This window comes from Idiotropiscis lumnitzeri, chromosome 20 (genome assembly GCF_059441095.1).
Source record: "Idiotropiscis lumnitzeri isolate Australia: NSW breed Sydney's pygmy pipehorse chromosome 20, RoL_Ilum_1.0, whole genome shotgun sequence".
NCBI lineage: Eukaryota > Metazoa > Chordata > Actinopteri > Syngnathiformes > Syngnathidae > Idiotropiscis > Idiotropiscis lumnitzeri.
The window spans coordinates 12871688-12889773 of record NC_142410.1 but is presented as its reverse complement, the minus strand read 5'-3'; the positions used below and the strand labels follow the sequence as shown (position 1 = coordinate 12889773).

General features: G+C 50.4%; 3 protein-coding genes across 9 annotated transcripts; 1 reads left to right on the top strand and 2 right to left on the bottom strand.

The window, feature by feature from the left end:
* Window positions 1-1150: 1150 nt before the first annotated feature.
* On the top strand, window positions 1151-3493 carry LOC148317882 (E3 ubiquitin-protein ligase TRIM35-like). Its single transcript, XM_088284021.1, has one exon. The coding sequence runs from the start codon at window positions 1220-1222 to the stop codon at window positions 2600-2602; it is 1383 nt and encodes a 460-aa protein (XP_088140147.1). The 5' UTR covers window positions 1151-1219; the 3' UTR covers window positions 2603-3493.
* On the bottom strand, window positions 3158-14310 carry LOC148317881 (BAR/IMD domain-containing adapter protein 2-like). Of its 5 annotated transcripts, none has more exons than XM_088284024.1 (14): window positions 13576-14310; window positions 11036-11185; window positions 9408-9494; window positions 8213-8224; window positions 7932-7993; window positions 7386-7457; window positions 7158-7295; window positions 6402-6491; window positions 6060-6204; window positions 5458-5671; window positions 5318-5392; window positions 4998-5127; window positions 3988-4031; window positions 3158-3784 (listed from the first exon to the last, which is right to left on the bottom strand). In XM_088284024.1, exons 2-14 carry the CDS (start codon window positions 11103-11105, stop codon window positions 3751-3753), a joined length of 1173 nt encoding a protein of 390 aa, XP_088140150.1. In that variant the 5' UTR covers window positions 11106-11185; window positions 13576-14310; the 3' UTR covers window positions 3158-3750. The 5 variants fall into 5 exon arrangements, with proteins under 5 accessions (XP_088140150.1, XP_088140148.1, XP_088140149.1 ...); XM_088284022.1 differs by having other exon boundaries at window positions 11036-11111; window positions 13576-14308; XM_088284023.1 differs by lacking the exon at window positions 8213-8224 and having other exon boundaries at window positions 11036-11111; window positions 13576-14307.
* Window positions 14311-14919: 609 nt separating this feature from the next.
* On the bottom strand, window positions 14920-18042 carry chmp6b (charged multivesicular body protein 6b). Of its 3 annotated transcripts, none has more exons than XM_088284156.1 (8): window positions 17827-18042; window positions 17124-17233; window positions 16882-16969; window positions 16710-16796; window positions 16121-16186; window positions 15713-15793; window positions 15537-15625; window positions 14920-15300 (listed from the first exon to the last, which is right to left on the bottom strand). In XM_088284156.1, the coding sequence occupies exons 1-8, from the start codon at window positions 17887-17889 to the stop codon at window positions 15102-15104; spliced, it is 783 nt and encodes a 260-aa protein (XP_088140282.1). In that variant the 5' UTR covers window positions 17890-18042; the 3' UTR covers window positions 14920-15101. The 3 variants fall into 3 exon arrangements, with proteins under 3 accessions (XP_088140282.1, XP_088140284.1, XP_088140283.1); XM_088284158.1 differs by having other exon boundaries at window positions 15107-15300; window positions 15553-15625; window positions 17827-18041; XM_088284157.1 differs by having other exon boundaries at window positions 15107-15306; window positions 15553-15625; window positions 17827-18040.
* Between the last annotated feature and the right edge of the window lie 44 nt (window positions 18043-18086).

Below are 18086 nucleotides of genomic sequence, written 5' to 3'. Positions count from 1 at the left end.
AAAACGGAAAATGAGTTAAATCGGTTTTCACTTGCATAGAAATACGAAAACAAATGTATATTCAAATTGGAGGAATGATTAAAGTATAATGAAAAATGCCATGACATACGGAGCCATTGTAGAAGTAAAGAATTGGAGTAAAATGAACTGGAAGAGAGTATTGTTAAAATCAACCATCCTCCATTTTCTCCATATCAAAACAGCTGATTTTGTTGTGTGGCGTGTTGGTGTCTTCATTATTCATTCATTGAGTAGGGAGGAGGGAACTCTGCCCCTGAAATTTGGTTTTGCCAGAATGGTGCGAAAATTCAGCCCCCGAAATTAGTTTCACTTCAGCAACATGCAATTAGACTAAAAAAAATGCTCAAGAATCAATGTGACAGGATTTCCCCTAAATGAAAATCGGTCAGAATGCAAAACTTGAAGGACAACGCACAAAGAATTTTGAAAATTAGTGGGAGTGTTTTTTTTTTAATTGAAATGTGGGGCTTGAGTACCAAAACATTTGGCCAGAACTGCTCAAAGGGGGGGGGGGGTTGAAAGTTGTTAAAATTGTTCCCCCCATTTTGGGCCTTCATTCATCAGAGGCGCACCAGAGGTGTCAGGTGGTCGTTATGAAGAGGAGGAGGAGGAGAAGTTGGGGGGGATGGTCCTGGCCAGCTGCACATCACAAGGAAAGCTGGCAGATGGCGACCTTTCGGGGTCATGCAAGTCAAAAGGCTTCGTGGGGGTCGGCACACTTTGATGGGATTCCAACCACAAAAGAATTGACACGCTTTGACTTTTTGTCTTAACAAAGCAAGACAAACTTTTGCGCTCAGGCGACACATTCGACTTTTAAAACTCAACAGATGGGCCACCTCATTAGCGAAGGAGGTCAAAAGAGAAAGTGAAAATGTTTCTTTCCAAAATCCACTGGCGCCTTCAGGTACTCCCTCTCACTTTGGAGAAAGAGACATTTTGTTTTTTGTTTTTGTTTTTTTGCTGATTGTGGCAGTTTTGGGCATGTGTGGCGGTAGTCATCATCATCATCATCAACATGAGAATTCTTGACAACCTGAACAACTTGAATGTCTGCTTGTGCGTCGAAGGCTGACGCATTTCCAAAAACAAGGACACACCTTCTGCTTGTCACTGAAAAATAGCAAAGAGCCGACGCCACTCGGGCAGAAGGAGCCGCTTGACGTGAACGTTTGCCGCTGGTGGACTTGCGAGGAGCATGACAAGCCAAGATGCGGACCATCTCAGCTGTCCCGTCTGTTTCAACATCTTTGATGATCCTGTCACGTTGCCGTGCAACCACAACTTTTGCCGCGCGTGTTTGCGTCAGCGATGGTGGCAAAAAGAGGCCGGCGCCCGACCGTGCCCGCTTTGTTTCAAGAGGTGTTCCTCCATGGACATCATCTCAAACTTGGCACTGAGGAGCGCGTGCGAGGCCTTTCCACGAGCGTCGGCGGAGACGGCGGCCATCTGCAGCTCCCACCATGACACACTGAAGTTCTTCTGCTCCGAGCACCAGGAGCCCGTGTGCCTGGTGTGCAAAGACGAGAAAATCCACGCCGGCCACAAGTTCCGTCCGCTCGATGAAGTTGTGCGAGCGCACCGAAAGAATCTCCGGAAAGGCCTGCGGGACGCCAAGACAAAACTGGACGATTACGTCGCGATCCGAAGCGAGTGCGACGAGCAAGCGGCCTACATCCGAGTCCAGACGGAGCAGGTCGTAAGCAAGATTAAGAAGGATTTCGAGGAGCTTCGGCGCTTCCTGCTGATGGAGGAGGAGGCCACGTTGTCTGCCGTGAAGAAGGAAGAGCAGAAGAAGCGGCAGATGATGGCAAACAAGATGGCCGCTCTGGACAAAGAAATGGCCGCTCTGGCAGACGCCATCAGAAGCGCCGAGGAGCTGCTGACGTCCGATCTGGTTTCCTTGTTGAGGAAGTTCCACCATGCGGTGGCCCGAATCCAAGTGGCGCCGTGGAAGCCCGAGGTCCTCCGAGGAGCTCTGCTGGACGAAGCCAAACATGTGGGCAACCTCAAGTTGGGCGTGTGGCAACGAATGAAGGAAACCGTCTCCTACTGTCCCGTCATCCTGGACCCGAACACGGCCGCCCCGGCGCTCAGCCTGTCTGAAGATTTGACCGGTGTCAGCTGCAAAGCCGCGCGGAAGAGGCCCAAGAATCCCGAAAGGTTCAAGTGGACCGGTGTGCTGGCTTCCGCTTTGGCCGAGGGGACGCACGCGTGGGACATCGAGGTGGGCGACAACAGCGGCTGGCAAGTGGGCGTGGCTTGGGGGGAACCCGGTTTGCCGGGTTGCATGCAACTCAGGACGGTTGAATTTTGTGAGGGCAAATACAAAATGTCTTCATCCGAATCTCAATCGTGGGATCCATCTGTGAAACTGCGCAGGCTTCGAATTTGCGTGGACACGAGAAAAAGATCGTTTTCCTTCACGGACTCGATTACGAACGTGAAATTTTACAAAGGCAAGAAAGATTCGGCATGGCCACGTTTGTCTGCCAACGAGAAACTTTTCCCTTACTTTTCCACTACGGATGACAGTCCTCTGAAAATAATTCCACGACTCAAAGTCTTTGAATTCAATTGAAATCGGATGTCATTTCCTATGAAATGCCAGGATGGCCGAGTGGTCTAAGGCGCCGTGTTCAGGACCCAGTCTCCCCAGGAGGCCTGGGTTCGAAACTCGAATTTCCCCATTGTGGGACTAATAAAGGGAATATTATTATTATTATTTATGAAAGATGTTGCGTAAATGTGATTTCACACGAATGGACGCGTTTAAAAAAAAAGCAACAATATCATCTAAAATTGACAAAACCGTTTGATAAAACTGAGATGGACCAGCAATTTTGGGGGGGGTGCGTTTCTGCTCAGTGACGATCGATTGCGCGAGCTTTTCGACTTAGTTTTCAAAAAGGAGATTTTGTGTGCATTGTGCAGTGGTCACCACTAGGTGGCAGAATCTTTCCATCCCAGCCGATGTCGGTTGAATTCAAACAGAATTTTTCAGCAACATTGGACAAGTTGTGAAATGTGTTCATGCTGATGCCATGGCAGGAGAACTCTTTGTCGTGTTTTTTTTCAGGGGTTGTAGAATCTGCTGGCGTTTCCAAGTGCAAAAGGAAGACTGCACTGATTGTTTTGGGTGAATACATTTTTATTGATATATTTGTTGAAGCTGACGTCAGCGTTTTTGTTGCCTTTAAAGCATGCATTTCCTCTGTACAGACCTTCGTGCCATTCCTCTTCTGGGAGTGCTTTGGTGTTGGCATTTAATTGCAAAATAAATAAATAATCTGATTTGGGTGTAACAACTCACGATGAGTCATCGTAATAATGACTCTTGCAGCTATACATCATCATGTCAATAAATATACTGTACATAATCATGTAAATAATAGAGGCTACACTCGTGAAACGTGCAAAAGTGTCGACATGATGTCAACTTACATAATCATGTCATTAAATAGAATAATGAAACGATCATCCACTTGAGAATGTCATCCATCACAGCGTGGGAATATCATCACCGTAAACACAAGTCGCACACACACGCTCGGATGATTGAGATTATTGTTGAGATTCTGAAGATCAGCGCACGTGTGATAGAGACGTTCGCACCTGCGCTCGACACGGACAAGCGACCCACTAACCAACAGCTGCAGCGAGCGCTCCCTGGTGGGCGCAACTTCCTCTTGCGGTTGTCAATCAGCAGCTCACTCGGTCTGCCCGTAATCACACCGTGGAAATGAGTTTGACTTCGGAAGCACTACACGCACAGAGGAAAAAGCAGAAGAGTCAAATGTAATGTAAATAAAATAAAACCATCAATCTGAAAATAAATCAAGAAAATGGTCGTGGCCAGAAAGCAGCTCAATCGCTGATGAGGTTCGCAAACTAATAAAATAAATGTGTACGCGTGTCACGTTCACGTTTGCAACTGGCATGAAGACAAAAAGTAAAGTTGCTCACCTGCTGGCGAAACGCGACGCCAGGTGGTATTCGTCCGCCGCAGCCTGCCCGCACAAACACAAGAAAGAAGGCGACGTGAAAAACCAATGCAAAGCAGCAATTGAACAATGAGCAGAAAGAGGGCCGGACTGCAGTGACGTTACTCGCCGCCAGAGGGCAGCAAATGAACGCAAGCAACAAAATGGGGTGACATTTTGGACTTTTGCATCAGAGGGCCGAAGCGGCGGAAGCGCGCAGAGCACAATCGCACAAATGCTTCATGGTCACATATGAAAAAAAAAAAGAACAAGTTTTGCTTGCTGTGGTGACAGCAAGTGTCACTTGCAGGTCAGTTGATCACGCTTTAGTGTGATGTCTAACGGTGAGCTCTTGCACTACTAGCGATTATTCTATATTTGAACATCTGATTGGCCTCTTCAGCAACTTGTTGGACATCCTCTAAAAAAAAAATAATAAGTTGGGGGGGAAGATCATCGCAGCAACTTCCGTGACTCGCTAAATGACCTCATGGAAGGCAAACATCGAGATGCCGTTGAACACGAAGGTCGTGACCCTTCACAAGGTTGAGCCTGAACAAATCGAGGCGTATGAAGATTGCTTTCCTTAGACAAGCACGCGTTGTCGGGCTGACGTGAAGCCCGAGCGAGAAAGAAATTCCCCACGCGGGTGTCGGTGTGTTACGAAGCGTCGAGTGATGCAACGGCGTCGTTGCATAAGCGTCGTTGTCAGCTGCTGACGCGTGTCACTGCGCTCGCCTACGCGCCTGATCCATACCGAATCCCGCCGCCACCTCCACATCCGCCTTCATGGAACTCAAAACCAAAGTCCGGCTGTGAGTCGAGGCCTCGACGCTCCGATTGGTTGACGAGTCTCACGTGACTTGTCTGGGCTCATTTCATTTCGATGACATCATCGCCACACGTCACCTTTTACTGTCCTGACCGCATTGCTTCCTGTGAACTTTTGCGATTTCAAGCGCCATCCGTGCATGTCGAGGCGTGTCACGAGACCTGCGAGAAGCCCGGCGTGGTGACGCTGTAGGGGCGTGGCTGCCTGGCCAGCGTGTGGACGCGGCCGTCGGCGAAGGTGGCGTCTCTGTCCAGGAGGTTTCCTGTGCTGCTGCTCCTCCAAGGATGGAAGCTGCACACAAACGACACGCGAGCGACGTCGCATCATCTTCAAAAGCAAAAGTATGACACACGACGCCGAAAACACACAAACGACACGTTTTCAGAGATGGGAACGAGTAGGCACATTTTGCCGACGACACCATACGTTGCGCAACAAATACGTCGGAGAGCAAACCGGCGAAAACCCTCCAACGACTCACCTGTGAACAGGAAGTCGGCCGTCGGCGTCGTCCTCCGAGATGACGCGCGTGTACGAGAAGGGGAACCAGCCTCGCCTGAGGATCACAAGAGGTCGGCGTCAGGTGAGCGCGGCCCGTCACCTGACGCCGACCGCACTCACATGCGCGTCTTCTCGTTCTCGCCGTAGTGCCAACCGTCGCGAGCCTCGGGCACCAGCAAAGTGACGGCGTCGCCTTGCTGGAAGCTGAGCAGCGTGCCGTTGTCGCCGGCCGCGTGCGAGAAGAGGGCGCGCACCCGCGCCGTCCGTCCGCCGCGCTCCTTCTTCTCCAGGCCCGCCGCCATCGAGCTGGAGCGCGGCAGCGTGCGAGGCTCCGCTGGCGGCCGCAAGCAAACAAACGTTAGGCGCGTGTCGCACGTCCGCCGCATTTCGCAACACGCGCGCGTGCACGCCACATGACGTGGCGCCAAACGGCATGTGACATTTCAGACTCTTTTTCGTGTCACGTGACCATCTTTTTGATGGTCACGTGGCGTTGTGCCTTTTTTGGTGACGCGTATGCGCCATGTGGGTCACGTGAAATGGTTCCGTTCGGCGGAGTGACGTGTTTCTGCGCCAGCTGACATGTCGCTTGGGTCACGTGACGTCTCGTCCCGCCACATCAGGTGTTTGGAGAGCCACGCGACATGTTCTTAGCGGGCGGTGCGGTGACATGTGACACGATTTCGGAAGCGTCACGTGACAAGCGGCGTCTCCTGACTTACTCAGCGACGTCTTGCTCCTGCCAGGCGCCGCCTTCCGCACGGGCAGCGTGTTGGAGTAGGACGTCTTGCCTTGCGGCGCCGCCGCCGCCGCCGCTTTGGACTCGGGCCACCGCTGGTAGTGTTCGGCGCCGCCTTCCGTCAGCCTCTGCGGCCACACGTGATCAACACGTTCAACTTTCCACGTCGCAAATTGACATGAGACAAATCTCTGGGGAATGTCCTCCCTGGTCACTCGATTGGGGACGCTCGCCATCAAAGCGACAAACAAGCGAGGAGTCGTGACTTTGTGTTCCGAATCGAGCAACCAGTGAGTGACTTTGGAACGAGGGAAGGTGGCGCCACCTGCGGGCCGCCGCCGGCGCTTCGGAGCGCCGCCAGTTGCGGAGGTCCGGTCAGCGTTTTGACGCCCGCCTCCGGCATGGTGCCGCTCATCTGCTGGGACGACAACGGAGCAAAACGATCGCTCAAAAGGTCCAAGACACACACACACACACACGGAGGATTTCCCGTCAGACTGGTCACCATGACAACGCAGTCTCCCCCAGATCAGGAAACACTTGAGTGTTGCATCATCACTTTGCCGCTCGCAAAGCGGGTCAGCATGCGACGAAGGCGGACCGGTCGCCGGGTGACCATTCACTCTCACATTGGCACCCAGTGAAAACTTGTCAATTTCATGCCAAAAGATATTTTGGAAAAGGCGCGTCCATCTTGAGCACCTGAACGTTGACTTTTAAGCCGAACGTGGCACTGAAACGATTCGGTTCGGGTCCAAAATGGAGGGAGTGGGTGGAGAAAAATCTAAATAAAATTCCAGTGTGCTGATGGACCGCTTCACACGACAGGAAGTGTGTCACGTGACACCGAGTGACGCTCGAGTGGGAGACGGCGCCACTCGTGGCGCACACGCACGCCGTCTTACATAAAGCACCGCGAGACACTCGGCCTCATTTGCATATTGCCATTTGCGGTAAGCGCTGTCCCAAAAAAAACATTTGAATCTAATCTCCGTTTTGATTTGACAATGGCGGCAAATCTCAAGCAAGGAAATACGTGGTGACCAGTTTGCGTTTCGCACGTCACGCGGCCGCCGCTGACCTGCGCGTCCTTGTCGGCGTACTTGCCGGCCGTCTTTCCGTTCTGACTTTTGCGTCTCAGCTTCTTGAGTTCGTTCTGGCACTTTTCCAAACTCTCCCCTTTGCTCCTGTGCTCCGTCTGGTACTTCTTGAGCGCCGCCTGCGGGGGGCAGCAGAGCGCCGGTCGGCGGTCGAAGCAAATCGAGCGCAACGCGACGGCCGGCGGCGCAAAATGTCGGCCGGCGCTTACATTGAGGTAGCGAGCGTCCATCTGCACTTTCTTCTCCAGCTCAGTCAGCAGCTCGTTGTGGAACGACTTCAGCTGGGAACAAACCAAGAAAATTCAAAATGAGCCTCAACAATGCTAATTGCTAATGCTAACCAGTCCGAAGACCTTCCGCATGAATCGCTAAACTTTGCTTGAAAGCCAAATTTGAAATGTCAACCATGGCTTGGAACTCCGATTTTTTTTTTTTCATTTGAGAAGAAAAAAAAAGTAATTTCCTCATGAATTTGAAATTTCGCAGGCATATATTGTGTAAATGTGATCAAAGCCATTTTCAAATGAACTTGTGCGGAACGGAACACAAGTCCAGAAAACAGTTGGGAGGCGGAGCTCAGATTCTTTTCCTGGGGGGCAAGATGATCTGATCTGGCACCTTCCGGCATATTTTTTTGGAGGGTGGGGGGCAGTGCCCTCGCGGCCCCCCCTTCAGCCCTCAACGCCAATTCTTGCTGGGCTTTTTTCTCTGTCAATGACTGGCCTCACTTTTCACCACCAGCACGTGACGCTCACCATCTCCTCCAGCTGGATCTGGATGCGGCGGTGCACTTCGGCCATCTGAAACAGGACCTCCCCTGCGGAGCACACAAACGGCATCAGGCAAAGTTTGGGACGGTGGCGTCGTAGAGGATGAAGATGTGGACGAGGAAGAGGAGGGAGAGGAAGATATGGAGCAGGACGAAGCGAAAGAGGAGGAGGACAAATGAGCAAATGAGTAAGAATGACGCCACGAAACATGAAAAGAGCGCCTGCGTGACAAAAGACACGTGACACGTGACACATGCGTTACCTACATGCTGTTTCTTCTGAATATGCATCGCGTTGCAAAAACACACAAAAACAAGTTTTTAGAAAACAATTGCCACTTTCTAGTCCACAAATGATGCAAAAAAAAAAAAAAACGCCAAGTCGTCGGCAACTTTCTCTCACTTTAATCGTTTTAAACTTGACAAGTCGCACGAGTGGACCACATTCGGTGCCTTTCATGCGCGTTCTCTCACACGCACACACAAGTACTGAAACAGCGTCAGACTTTTTGTTTGTTTGTTTCACACACTCAAGAGCAGAAAATGTGCCAGCAAATTTGACAAGGAGCAGCCGTGTTCGTGTTCCTGTTGGCGTTCTTGGTCTTAGTTTTTCTATCCTAACGCTCGAAAGCTTGGCGGCAGGCCGATTGGAGGCGAGGCGAAGAGCGCTTCACTTCCGCGCCCTTATTTGGTCAACGAGGGCAAGCGGAACTGCCGGCGCTTCCCCATGTTCCCGCCTTGCCTTCCCTTCCCCACGTGACCATATTTGGTCGGCCCGGCGGAAGACAAACGCCGCAGCCGAGCATCTCCCTCCTCCTGCTCCCGAGGAGCCCCGCTCGTCTATTTTGAGCGGCCGACGTTTTCTTCCCGACAGCAAAGCGAGCGTGGGCGAAGATAGACGCGCCGACAACGACGATGACGCGTCGAGTGGGACGAACCACGTCCTCGTCCACTCGTTCGGCATCACGCAAGACAACGCTGAATGGAGCACGCACGCGCGCAAGCACGCTCAACATGAAGCCATTGCTTTACCCATTCGAAAGAATGCAAATTCCAGCACACACACTTAAAAAAAAGGAATTAAAAAATAGCATTCTATTATTTTGTACTGCATCAAAACGTGGAACCATAAATGAAACATCCCAAACTTTTTTCTTTCCTTTTTTAAAGTGTCAAGCACTCAAGCACGCGTGCAGATTTCGTGCAGCAATGAAATTGAGGGTCGCGCTCGTTGTGGTGTTCCTCCTTTGGCCACCGAGGGGCGCTATTAGCAGCCTTCATGCAGGCCGCCGTTAATTGGGACTCATTAAATTGGAGTCAAGGATCATTCCATCGAAAATATTTTGATATCCTTTTGTTGTTTACTTTCAAAGTGTCCAAATTGGCGCAAAGTCAGCCTCTGATTTCGCTGACCACTTTTCTTTGTGTCTGGAAACCAACTCCAGCCAGCACAAGGACTCACCGAGCTCCTTGGCGCCTTGGCTGTCGCCGGCCACCTCGCCCATCCGCACCAGAGCGTGGAAGTAACCCTTTGCCGCGCACGTGACACCTGCAAACACGCAATATGGGAAAAGTCCACATCCGTCATCTGCAGGCACCGGCGCACTCGTTCGCGACTTGTCCGAAAATGCGCGCGAGGAGAGCTAAGTCTTACTCGTGACGTTCTTCTGGCCCAGCGGCCTATCGAGGACATTGAAAAAGGCGAGAAAAGATTGGATTGGAAAGCCTTGACAAGAAATCTGCCTGAGGTTCGCGTACTCGTCTGCCGTTACCGTGGCGATAGTCGTAGCGTTACTAGTGGGGCTAAAGTCCGCACGACTTGACGACAACTAGTAGCAAAAGCTGACTTTGGGCGAAAGGCGCACCCTGAACCCTGAACTGGTCGCCAGCCAGTTGCGAGGCACGTCACCGAGCGGCGACCGATCCCACGCCGGCCGCACAACAAGCCAGGCGAGCGGCAAACGGCAAAAGTGCCAAGCGCAATCGGGCGCAAACATTTCCAAAGCGGTCTTCAACCTTCCCAAAGGACGAAAAGAAAATAGGAGCTGTCAATCAAAGTGCAAGGCGACGGGCGAGCCGAACGGATTTAGAAAAGAAGCTTAACGTGACAAACGTGCGAAAAGATCAAAGTTTCGGCAAACGGGAGCCTCGTCCGCCGCGTCGCGAGCGCTCGCACGCTTGCGGAAGGCCACGAGTTCAACGGCCAAATCAGACTTTGAAGGCGGGTAATTCTGCGCAGCGAGGCTGTTTTTGCTCTTTACGTTTTGCCAGAAGTGAACTGGACAAGTCGGCAATGGCGGCCTCGCTCGCAACGCGGCTTCACTTTCCAAAGCGTCTCGGAAATAACATTTTGACGAGCGACGTGACAAACCGCTATTCAACCCTCATCGTTGTCATCGACTCAAAAACGATGCTGACCTCAAATCCACATTGATGCCACGGCGCCCGTCAATCATTGCGCCGCTTTATGAACCGAAGATGGCCGAGACTTTGGGGAAAGGCTCAAGTCAGGATCATAAAAAAATGATCGGAATGAATCTTTTTCATTTTGGAAAGATGCTATCGATGCTCATTCGCTGACAAACTCGAGAACGACGAAATATGTCGTTTGGAAACGTCCCGCCCAAAGTTGCCCGTTGGCCACAATGCAAAGCGTCTCGTCCTCCGTTTGACGCTTCCCAGCTGCTCCCGTTTCACAATTCTCACGACGACGTCTGTCCTACTTAATTGCCTTCGGAAATGCGCATTCCGTTCTCCGTGCGCACGCACACACACACACACGTACGGGATATACACTCGAGCACACGTTCTTTGTGCAGCCGCATTCAAAGACACACACAAAAGCCCCCCCCCCACACACACGCACGTACAGGCAAACATAAACAACTTAAGAACAGTTTTGGGATGGGAAGCACTCGTGATGGTTTTAGTTTTCATTTTGCCACATTAAAACATCTTAAAATGTTTTGGCCGAAACACACACACGCACGCACACACTTTGAAAGAAGCAGACCAAGTGATGGCGCATGACATGAAAAGAGGCCGACGGACGGACGGACGGACGGACGGCGAGCATTGTGAGGAACTCACTGGTCAGCGCCTTCTCGTAGCTTTTTCCCATCGCCACGAAGTTCCTCAGGCACGGGTTGAACTGCTCCATGATGGACTGCGGCGAGAACACGCGTGTCGTCGTTAGTCAGGGACTGAGTGAGAACCACTTGCAGCAAAATCTCATTTTTACTGGGCCACACGCACACACACGCACACACGCACACACGCACACACACGCACACACGCAGTAGGAGTGTCGTGAGTTGTCCGACCTTGACCAATCACCCGCTGCACCTGCTAATGATTTTTCCGCGGGCGGTTGTTGTTTGAGGTCCAGTTTGAGCGCGGTGTGACATCACGGGTCATGTGACTTGCCACTTCACCTTGGCGCCTTGACCGACCGGTCGGACCTTCGCGACCGCGTCTGCCTTTCAAATCAACTTTCCCAATCAAACGGAAGCAAAAACCTTCCATCGTTTAACTTTTTTGTTTTCAGTTCGTTGAAAAAAAAAAAAATGGCGCGCTGACTTGACTCAAATCTTTAGCATCAGATTTTCGAAGAAGGCCGCTACCCAACTTGAAAAATCGACGTGGATGCGGTCGCTTTTATTTTGTGCGACCATTCAACAAAATTAAATTCGTCGCTCGTCCAAAACCTCGAACCGATTCGAATTCGGCGCGAGGACGGACGTCATTGTCGTCGCGGCACTAGTCGCGTTCCACGTCTCGCCCGGACGCGCCGGCCGGTCCGAATTTTCGATCTCATAAGACAACGATATCCAATTTTCGTCCCGGATCTCGTGCGAAGTTCAGTCTGGACGAGCGGTGACCACAAAATGTTGTTCCTCCTCCGAGCGAGGAGAACCTCAGCAAGAAAGTGGACTGGCGTGACTGCAATCTGCCGTACGTGTTTCTGTCCGATCCTTTTTAGGGTTTTACGTCGTCGACTCGTTGGAGTCGACGTCCTTCCAACCAGAATTTCTGCTTGGGCTTCTCGTTACGCTGAGTCGAACCACAATCAGGATGACGACACGGCAGGAGAAAACAAGGAGGGCAAACGGATGTGCGCGGGAATCTTCTCTTATGTAAAGACATGGGGGGGGGGCGTGGAGAGGGGGGTAGGGGGGGGGGATGACATGTGTGCGTGCGCGATGACTCAACGCTTACATAAAGAGTCGCAAGTCGGCTTTGTGTTTGGGCTGGAAAATCGCTGCACAGCCAAATGGTGCCATCGCAAACCGGTGGGGGTGTTGATGGGGAAGGAGGGGGTTAGTGGGGGGGGGGGGGGTCGGCCCAATGTTGAGTGATGCTTGCGACGTTTGGTTTGAATCTTTCCAGAGCCAAGTCGAAAATAAAGTGTACTCAGCGGTGTGTGTGTGTGTGTGTGTGTTCGAGGGGGGCTGCGGCATGCTGGGACTCCAAGTGGCACTGCGAGGGAGCGCAGACGGTGTTTGCCTGTTTGTCTTTCTGTCACAACAACAACAAGACACACAACCCCTACACATCATCACGACTCCGCGGGAGACGCACACACCCAGAGACGCGTTCGAGTGTGGAGCAATCCCAACATCAAGATGGACGATTGACGTGCACGCGCACAGCATGAGTCATGGCAAAAGTGCACGTTTGCATCTTTGATGGCGCACCGAGGTCTCACTCTGCCGGCCAGCGAGACGTCCGACAAAGGTCGCGGCGCTTCGGCCTCACGTGACTCCAACGGGTCGTCTTATGCCCCGCCCCCCCAACAAAACGCCCACTCGGCCCCTTTGGAACAATTTCATGCGTCAACATCGCCACAAGTGGGGAACACATTTCATAAGCCGGATGGAAACGCGACGGCAGTGGGAAAAAAGCCAGCTGCGATGTTCGTGCTGCCCATTTGACCTCTGACCCCCAATGGTGAGGCGTTCACCTGATGCATGCTGACTAAAATAACTTGTTTTGGGGGTTCTTTACGACTTCCAAAAGCAAGATTTTGCCATTTAGTATTTGATTAACTTCACCACAGAGAGAAAAAGCAGCAAAATTTAGCTTTTGCAATTTTTAGGGGGGGGATGTTTGCGTGTTATTATTTCTGCCTCATGAGGTAACGTGTTTGCGTAAAAAAAGAGAGCATTTTTTTGCTGATATGAAATGAGTCAGGCCCGCATTCTAACAATTGTCAATTATGTTACAAATGCATCATCATCGTACTACAACGACTGAGGACCCCAGGAGTGATGTGGCCGGCAGCATTTGGGCCAGGCACCTTAAGTTTGACACTCTTGCACTAATTAGTCTGCTGCACCAGCGTTTAATATCATTCCCAGCACCCTCGCACAACAACAACAAGAAAAAGTGCATTGAAGCAAATGCAATGCCGCTGCAAGTGGGCAAGGAGAGCGGCAAACAAAATGACAACACCGGCAAGGAGCTTCCGTTGGCCACAATTTGAGACGAATTAGATCAGAAGAGAGACAAAGAATTGTGGAAAAGATGCTAGCGATAATCCATTCAAATAAAGCGTGGGAAAAAATGGTGAACAAGAGTTGATCGTTCATCATGAATCAAGCGTGTGTGTGTGTGCGCGTGCTTGCTACCTTGTAGACGTTCTCGGTGATCCGGTGGACCTCGTCGGTTCTGGACATGTTGCTGGCGTGACTCGGCGTGAACGTGTGACGGGATTTCAGCCGGTGTGTCGGTGTCCTCTTTTATAGGAAAGTCCCGCCGACGGCGCACCGGCGAACCCACGCCAGCGTGCGCGCGTGCGTGCGTCGTTTGCAGAGGCGGACGGTGCCGCCTTCGCGGACCCTGGGAGAGGCGGATTCTGATGACGTAAAGCCGGCGCCGAACCACTCCGACAGCTCCAATCGAACAACTTTGACATTCCAACGCGTGTTCAGATTTCGAGTCGCGTGTCCATATTTTTTTACTGCGTCTGTCAACCCGTCGTCAGTGGCCACGCCCGCTGCACTGCGTCACCACGCCCCTCGGCCTCGACCGTTGAGAAGAATGGAAAGATGGCACTTTGAACGCATCACTTCCTCCTTTTTTGCAAAACACACACACACGCACACCAAAACTCTCGTGCTGACACGCACAAACACAAACAATTTAGACACTCGCAACACGCACGCGCACACCCCAGCGTTGGAGCGAGCAAACGTCTGATTGGTTCGACCTGGTGCTGACCTCACAGGCCCAAAACTCGAGCAAGGCCAGCAAAAAGGCGCCAAAGACGAGGAAGGGTGAAGGTCACTTGAAGAACGTGAATGCGCGTATTGTCACGCGCCTCGACATCCACGCGTGTGATTCATGCTCACTGGCGTCGGTGGCGCGCGCCGCCCACTCCTACACGCGCGTGGCGTGGACCCACTCAGTCGCTCCATTCATCAGCACTCCAAAAAATAATCAACAGAAAACGCGCCTTTGCTGCCCCCTTGTGGCTGAAACCACGAGTACAATTTGAGCATATCGTCGGTCAACTACGACACGTTCCTGGTGAGGCCAAACTGCACTATAGCAGATAACTTGTACAAGTAGAGATGTGCTAGATGTTATGTCAGTGGCTGCACTAGTAGCAGTTCATGCTTGCTGATCACAAAGTTGTCATTTCTTCACTCTTGTGTCGCATGTTAGGGAGAAAGTGATGCAAAATTGTGTTGTGCACTAATTGACATGCCCAATAGCAGTATGGCGATATTGGAACATTTATTCGTGATCTCATCAGAAGATCGATGGACTAGAACCCGCCTGCATTTCACCTTAAAAAAACACGGCCTTACCACTTTTGTTTTCTTTTTCTGTGGCCTCCTTATTAAACGCTTAAAGCGCTACTAGAACACAGACCTTGAGTCGTGTATCAAGGCTATGGAATGAATGCAAAAAAATACATAGGAAAAGTGCTGCCTCCTGGTGGTCAAAACAAACAACAGCAGCAGATAAAAGCTTAGAAAGCGCATTTTATTGTGAAAAGGATCCACACTAAGAAGCTTCTCACATGAGTTGAACATTTTTTTAAAAATGCTTCAAAAACGGCCACCTTCCAGTCCGCTTTTATTTATTTTTTTAAATTGGCGGCATTGGAAATATTTTGAAGTAAAAAAAAACAACGAATATGGTCCATTCATACACACGCGTGTGCCATGCGACACAGGAAAGTTGCCGAACAATTTTGCAGATCCGAATTGGCGAATGCAAAAGGCCTTCTCAGAAAAATATTGTTGCGCTCGGCGCTCCGAGTCGTGAACCGGCTGAAGGTCATTAGAAGGTCACTCCCGCCCATCTTCATGCGGCCAACATTTCCGCCTTCTTCCTTGGACGTTCTGTTGCTAGAGGAGACATGAGCTGTGTTAGATTAAAAAAAAAAAAAATAAATAAATAACATTGGGACTTTTTTTTTTTTTAACTCAAACAATTGATGACATAAAAATATTTCAATCGCGATTAGGGAGTCAGCAATGAGTGAAAGATGCCCAACGGCATTCCTAATCATTCCAAAGGAATTTTCCAGAACTATCCGCATTTTATCCCAGAATGGCCATCGCCTTTGCATGTTCACCTGAGAGATGACAAACCTGCTTTCTCCTCGCCGGCCTCGGGAACGTCCGGGAGCTGCTGCGAGGGGACGTCGGGAAGCAGCACGTCTCCCTGCAGGAGGTCACCGGGAGAGAAAGGGTTAAGCTGGCGCGTCAGCGTCGTCATCATCATCATCATCATCATAAGACGACGAAGCACCTGAGTGATGGCCTCCAGCTCGGCCAGAACGGCGTCTTCATCCTCTTGGGACAACGAGCCCGACAACATCTCGTCGATTTGCTGAACAGGGAAGATGATCGCACGCACGCACACTCGTTTATTTGAATTGCCAAAAAAAAAAAAACTATTCACGCTTGGACCGTAAGTTTATCATTCGTAATGCATTTGCATTTTATGCTGCACAAACGTGGTGGGGCCACTTTGTCTCGCACGTATTTTTGAATGCTGCACTGACAAATCACTCTGCCAGTTATTTCATAAGATGGATGAAGTCAAATCCAAAACGGAAAATTTGAATGAAGCAATTTTGGCGGGAAAAGGCGAAATGCATGTGAGCAACATGACCGGACGTGTGACGCGGAAAAACTGGCAGCGGCGTCCGCTCACCCTTTGATACTCGACGGCGTCCTGCGTCTCGTCCAAGATGCGCTCGACTTCTTCGATGGACATCACCTTGGAAGAGAGAAAGGGGGGGGGAAGAAAAAAGCTCACAGCTTTAATTCTTGTCCCCGTGCTCACGTTGCAAATTGGCTTTTGATTTTCGGAGGCTTCCTTCTCAAGTTGCATGTGAAAATCAAGCAGAAATTGTGAAAAGGAGCCAATAGGAAGGAGCCCGCACGCAACGGGTGACATGAAAGCACAAACGCTCCTTTTTGTAACCATCAAAGTACATTTCACAAGGCGGCAAAGCAAATTTAGACTCAATCACAAATGGAGTCCATACAAAGAAACGGCTGCAGCCCAAATGGAACTTTTTAGCTCGCAAGGGGCTGAGATGGGAACCGGTCATCAAATTCAAAGTGTTTGGATTTTCTGAGCTTTTCACAAACTCGACAAACGCAGTGTCAACCAGATTTGCGGCTCCACTTTTTTAGGTTGCGCTTTGTCAACCTTGACTTTGAAATATACAACAAGCCGACGATGATGATGATGTCATCGAATCAGCTGACGTCACGGTGGTGCCACCCTCACTCACCTCGTGCATTTTCTTCAGACATTCGTTTCCCACGCGGAGGCCGTCGATGACCTTCTTCTCAATCTGGGCGAACTCAAGGTCCTCAACCTGAAAAATTGGAAAAACACATCACCGGAGAGGCCAAGCGGGCATCACGCCGATGGGCTGTGACGTCTGGGAGGGGCCGACCCACCATCCGTTCCAGGTTGCTGATCTGGTTGTCGGTCTTGTCCAGCAGCTGATCCTGATAGCGCTTCTTCTTCAGCAGGAGCAGCGCTTTGCTACAAGGGACAAAAAAAGAGGACCTTTAAAAACGAATGTCACATCGAAAGGCCATTTTGAGGGGGAAAAAGCAAAATGGCAATCAGGTGATGCTTCAAAATGTTGTGACGTTCTCTCGCTGCAATTAGCAGTCAGGCAACGACGCTTGCGTACTCTTTCCTGCCACTTTTCAGCAGCTGCTTGGCTAAAAGTCGTTCCTTCTCCAGCTGCAGGCCGATCTTCTTTTGGTACTGCCTCAGTTTATCGCGTTGCTGTTTGAGTTGCTGCAAAGGCACAAAAGGTTGTCTTAAATTGTTTTGTTTTCTCAGCATGTTTCGAGTGCTACATTTTCTACGTCGACTTAAAATCAACGACTTCTCACTTTTCCGTTGAAATGGATTTAAAAGGAAACCATTCCTGTGTGATGACAGTAGTGTTTGGCGAGTCTTAGAATAATTAACCTTTTTGGAAACCGATAAAAACTTGTGAAAGTTTGAAAATCGGATTTAACAAAAACGTTATTTAGTATTACGCAGAGGCAACAATTTGGTGCATTTCCATCGAATCAATGAAGTCAATCAAGTTGTCTTTGAAATGTTCGCGATCATGTTGGTCTCGTGCACATCTTTTCATTTTTGACATTTAACACATCTCCGGAAAACAACAACGAGCACAAGTTGAACACATCACAGACGACATTTGGCACAAGAAAAGCACAGAAATGTTAAAATATACATCGCCGAACTGAAAAGTAACAACAAAACATAGTGAAATGTCCCCCAAAAAGTTGAAAGGAGTCTTTTAAGTGCGTGATCACTGAGAAATAAGTTTAAAGTGAAGAGTTTCCAAAGCGGGTTCAGGCACAGCCATGACTTACCAAAACGGCCTTGTCTTGTTCTGTCACTCGACTCTGCTTCTTTTTGGCAAACAAATTTCCCATCGTGACAAAACATCACAACCGCAACACGCGGCCTCTCAAAATCAGCGAGCAGCAATTCCGCCGGTGCCGCAAAAAGCAACAAGGCAGCAACTGCTGCCTAGCTAGCAGGCCAACTTCCGCTAAATGGGCCACACCCACACACGGAAGTACGACGGAAGCCGCGCAGCGACAAAATAAGTCAGTGGCACTAAACGTGA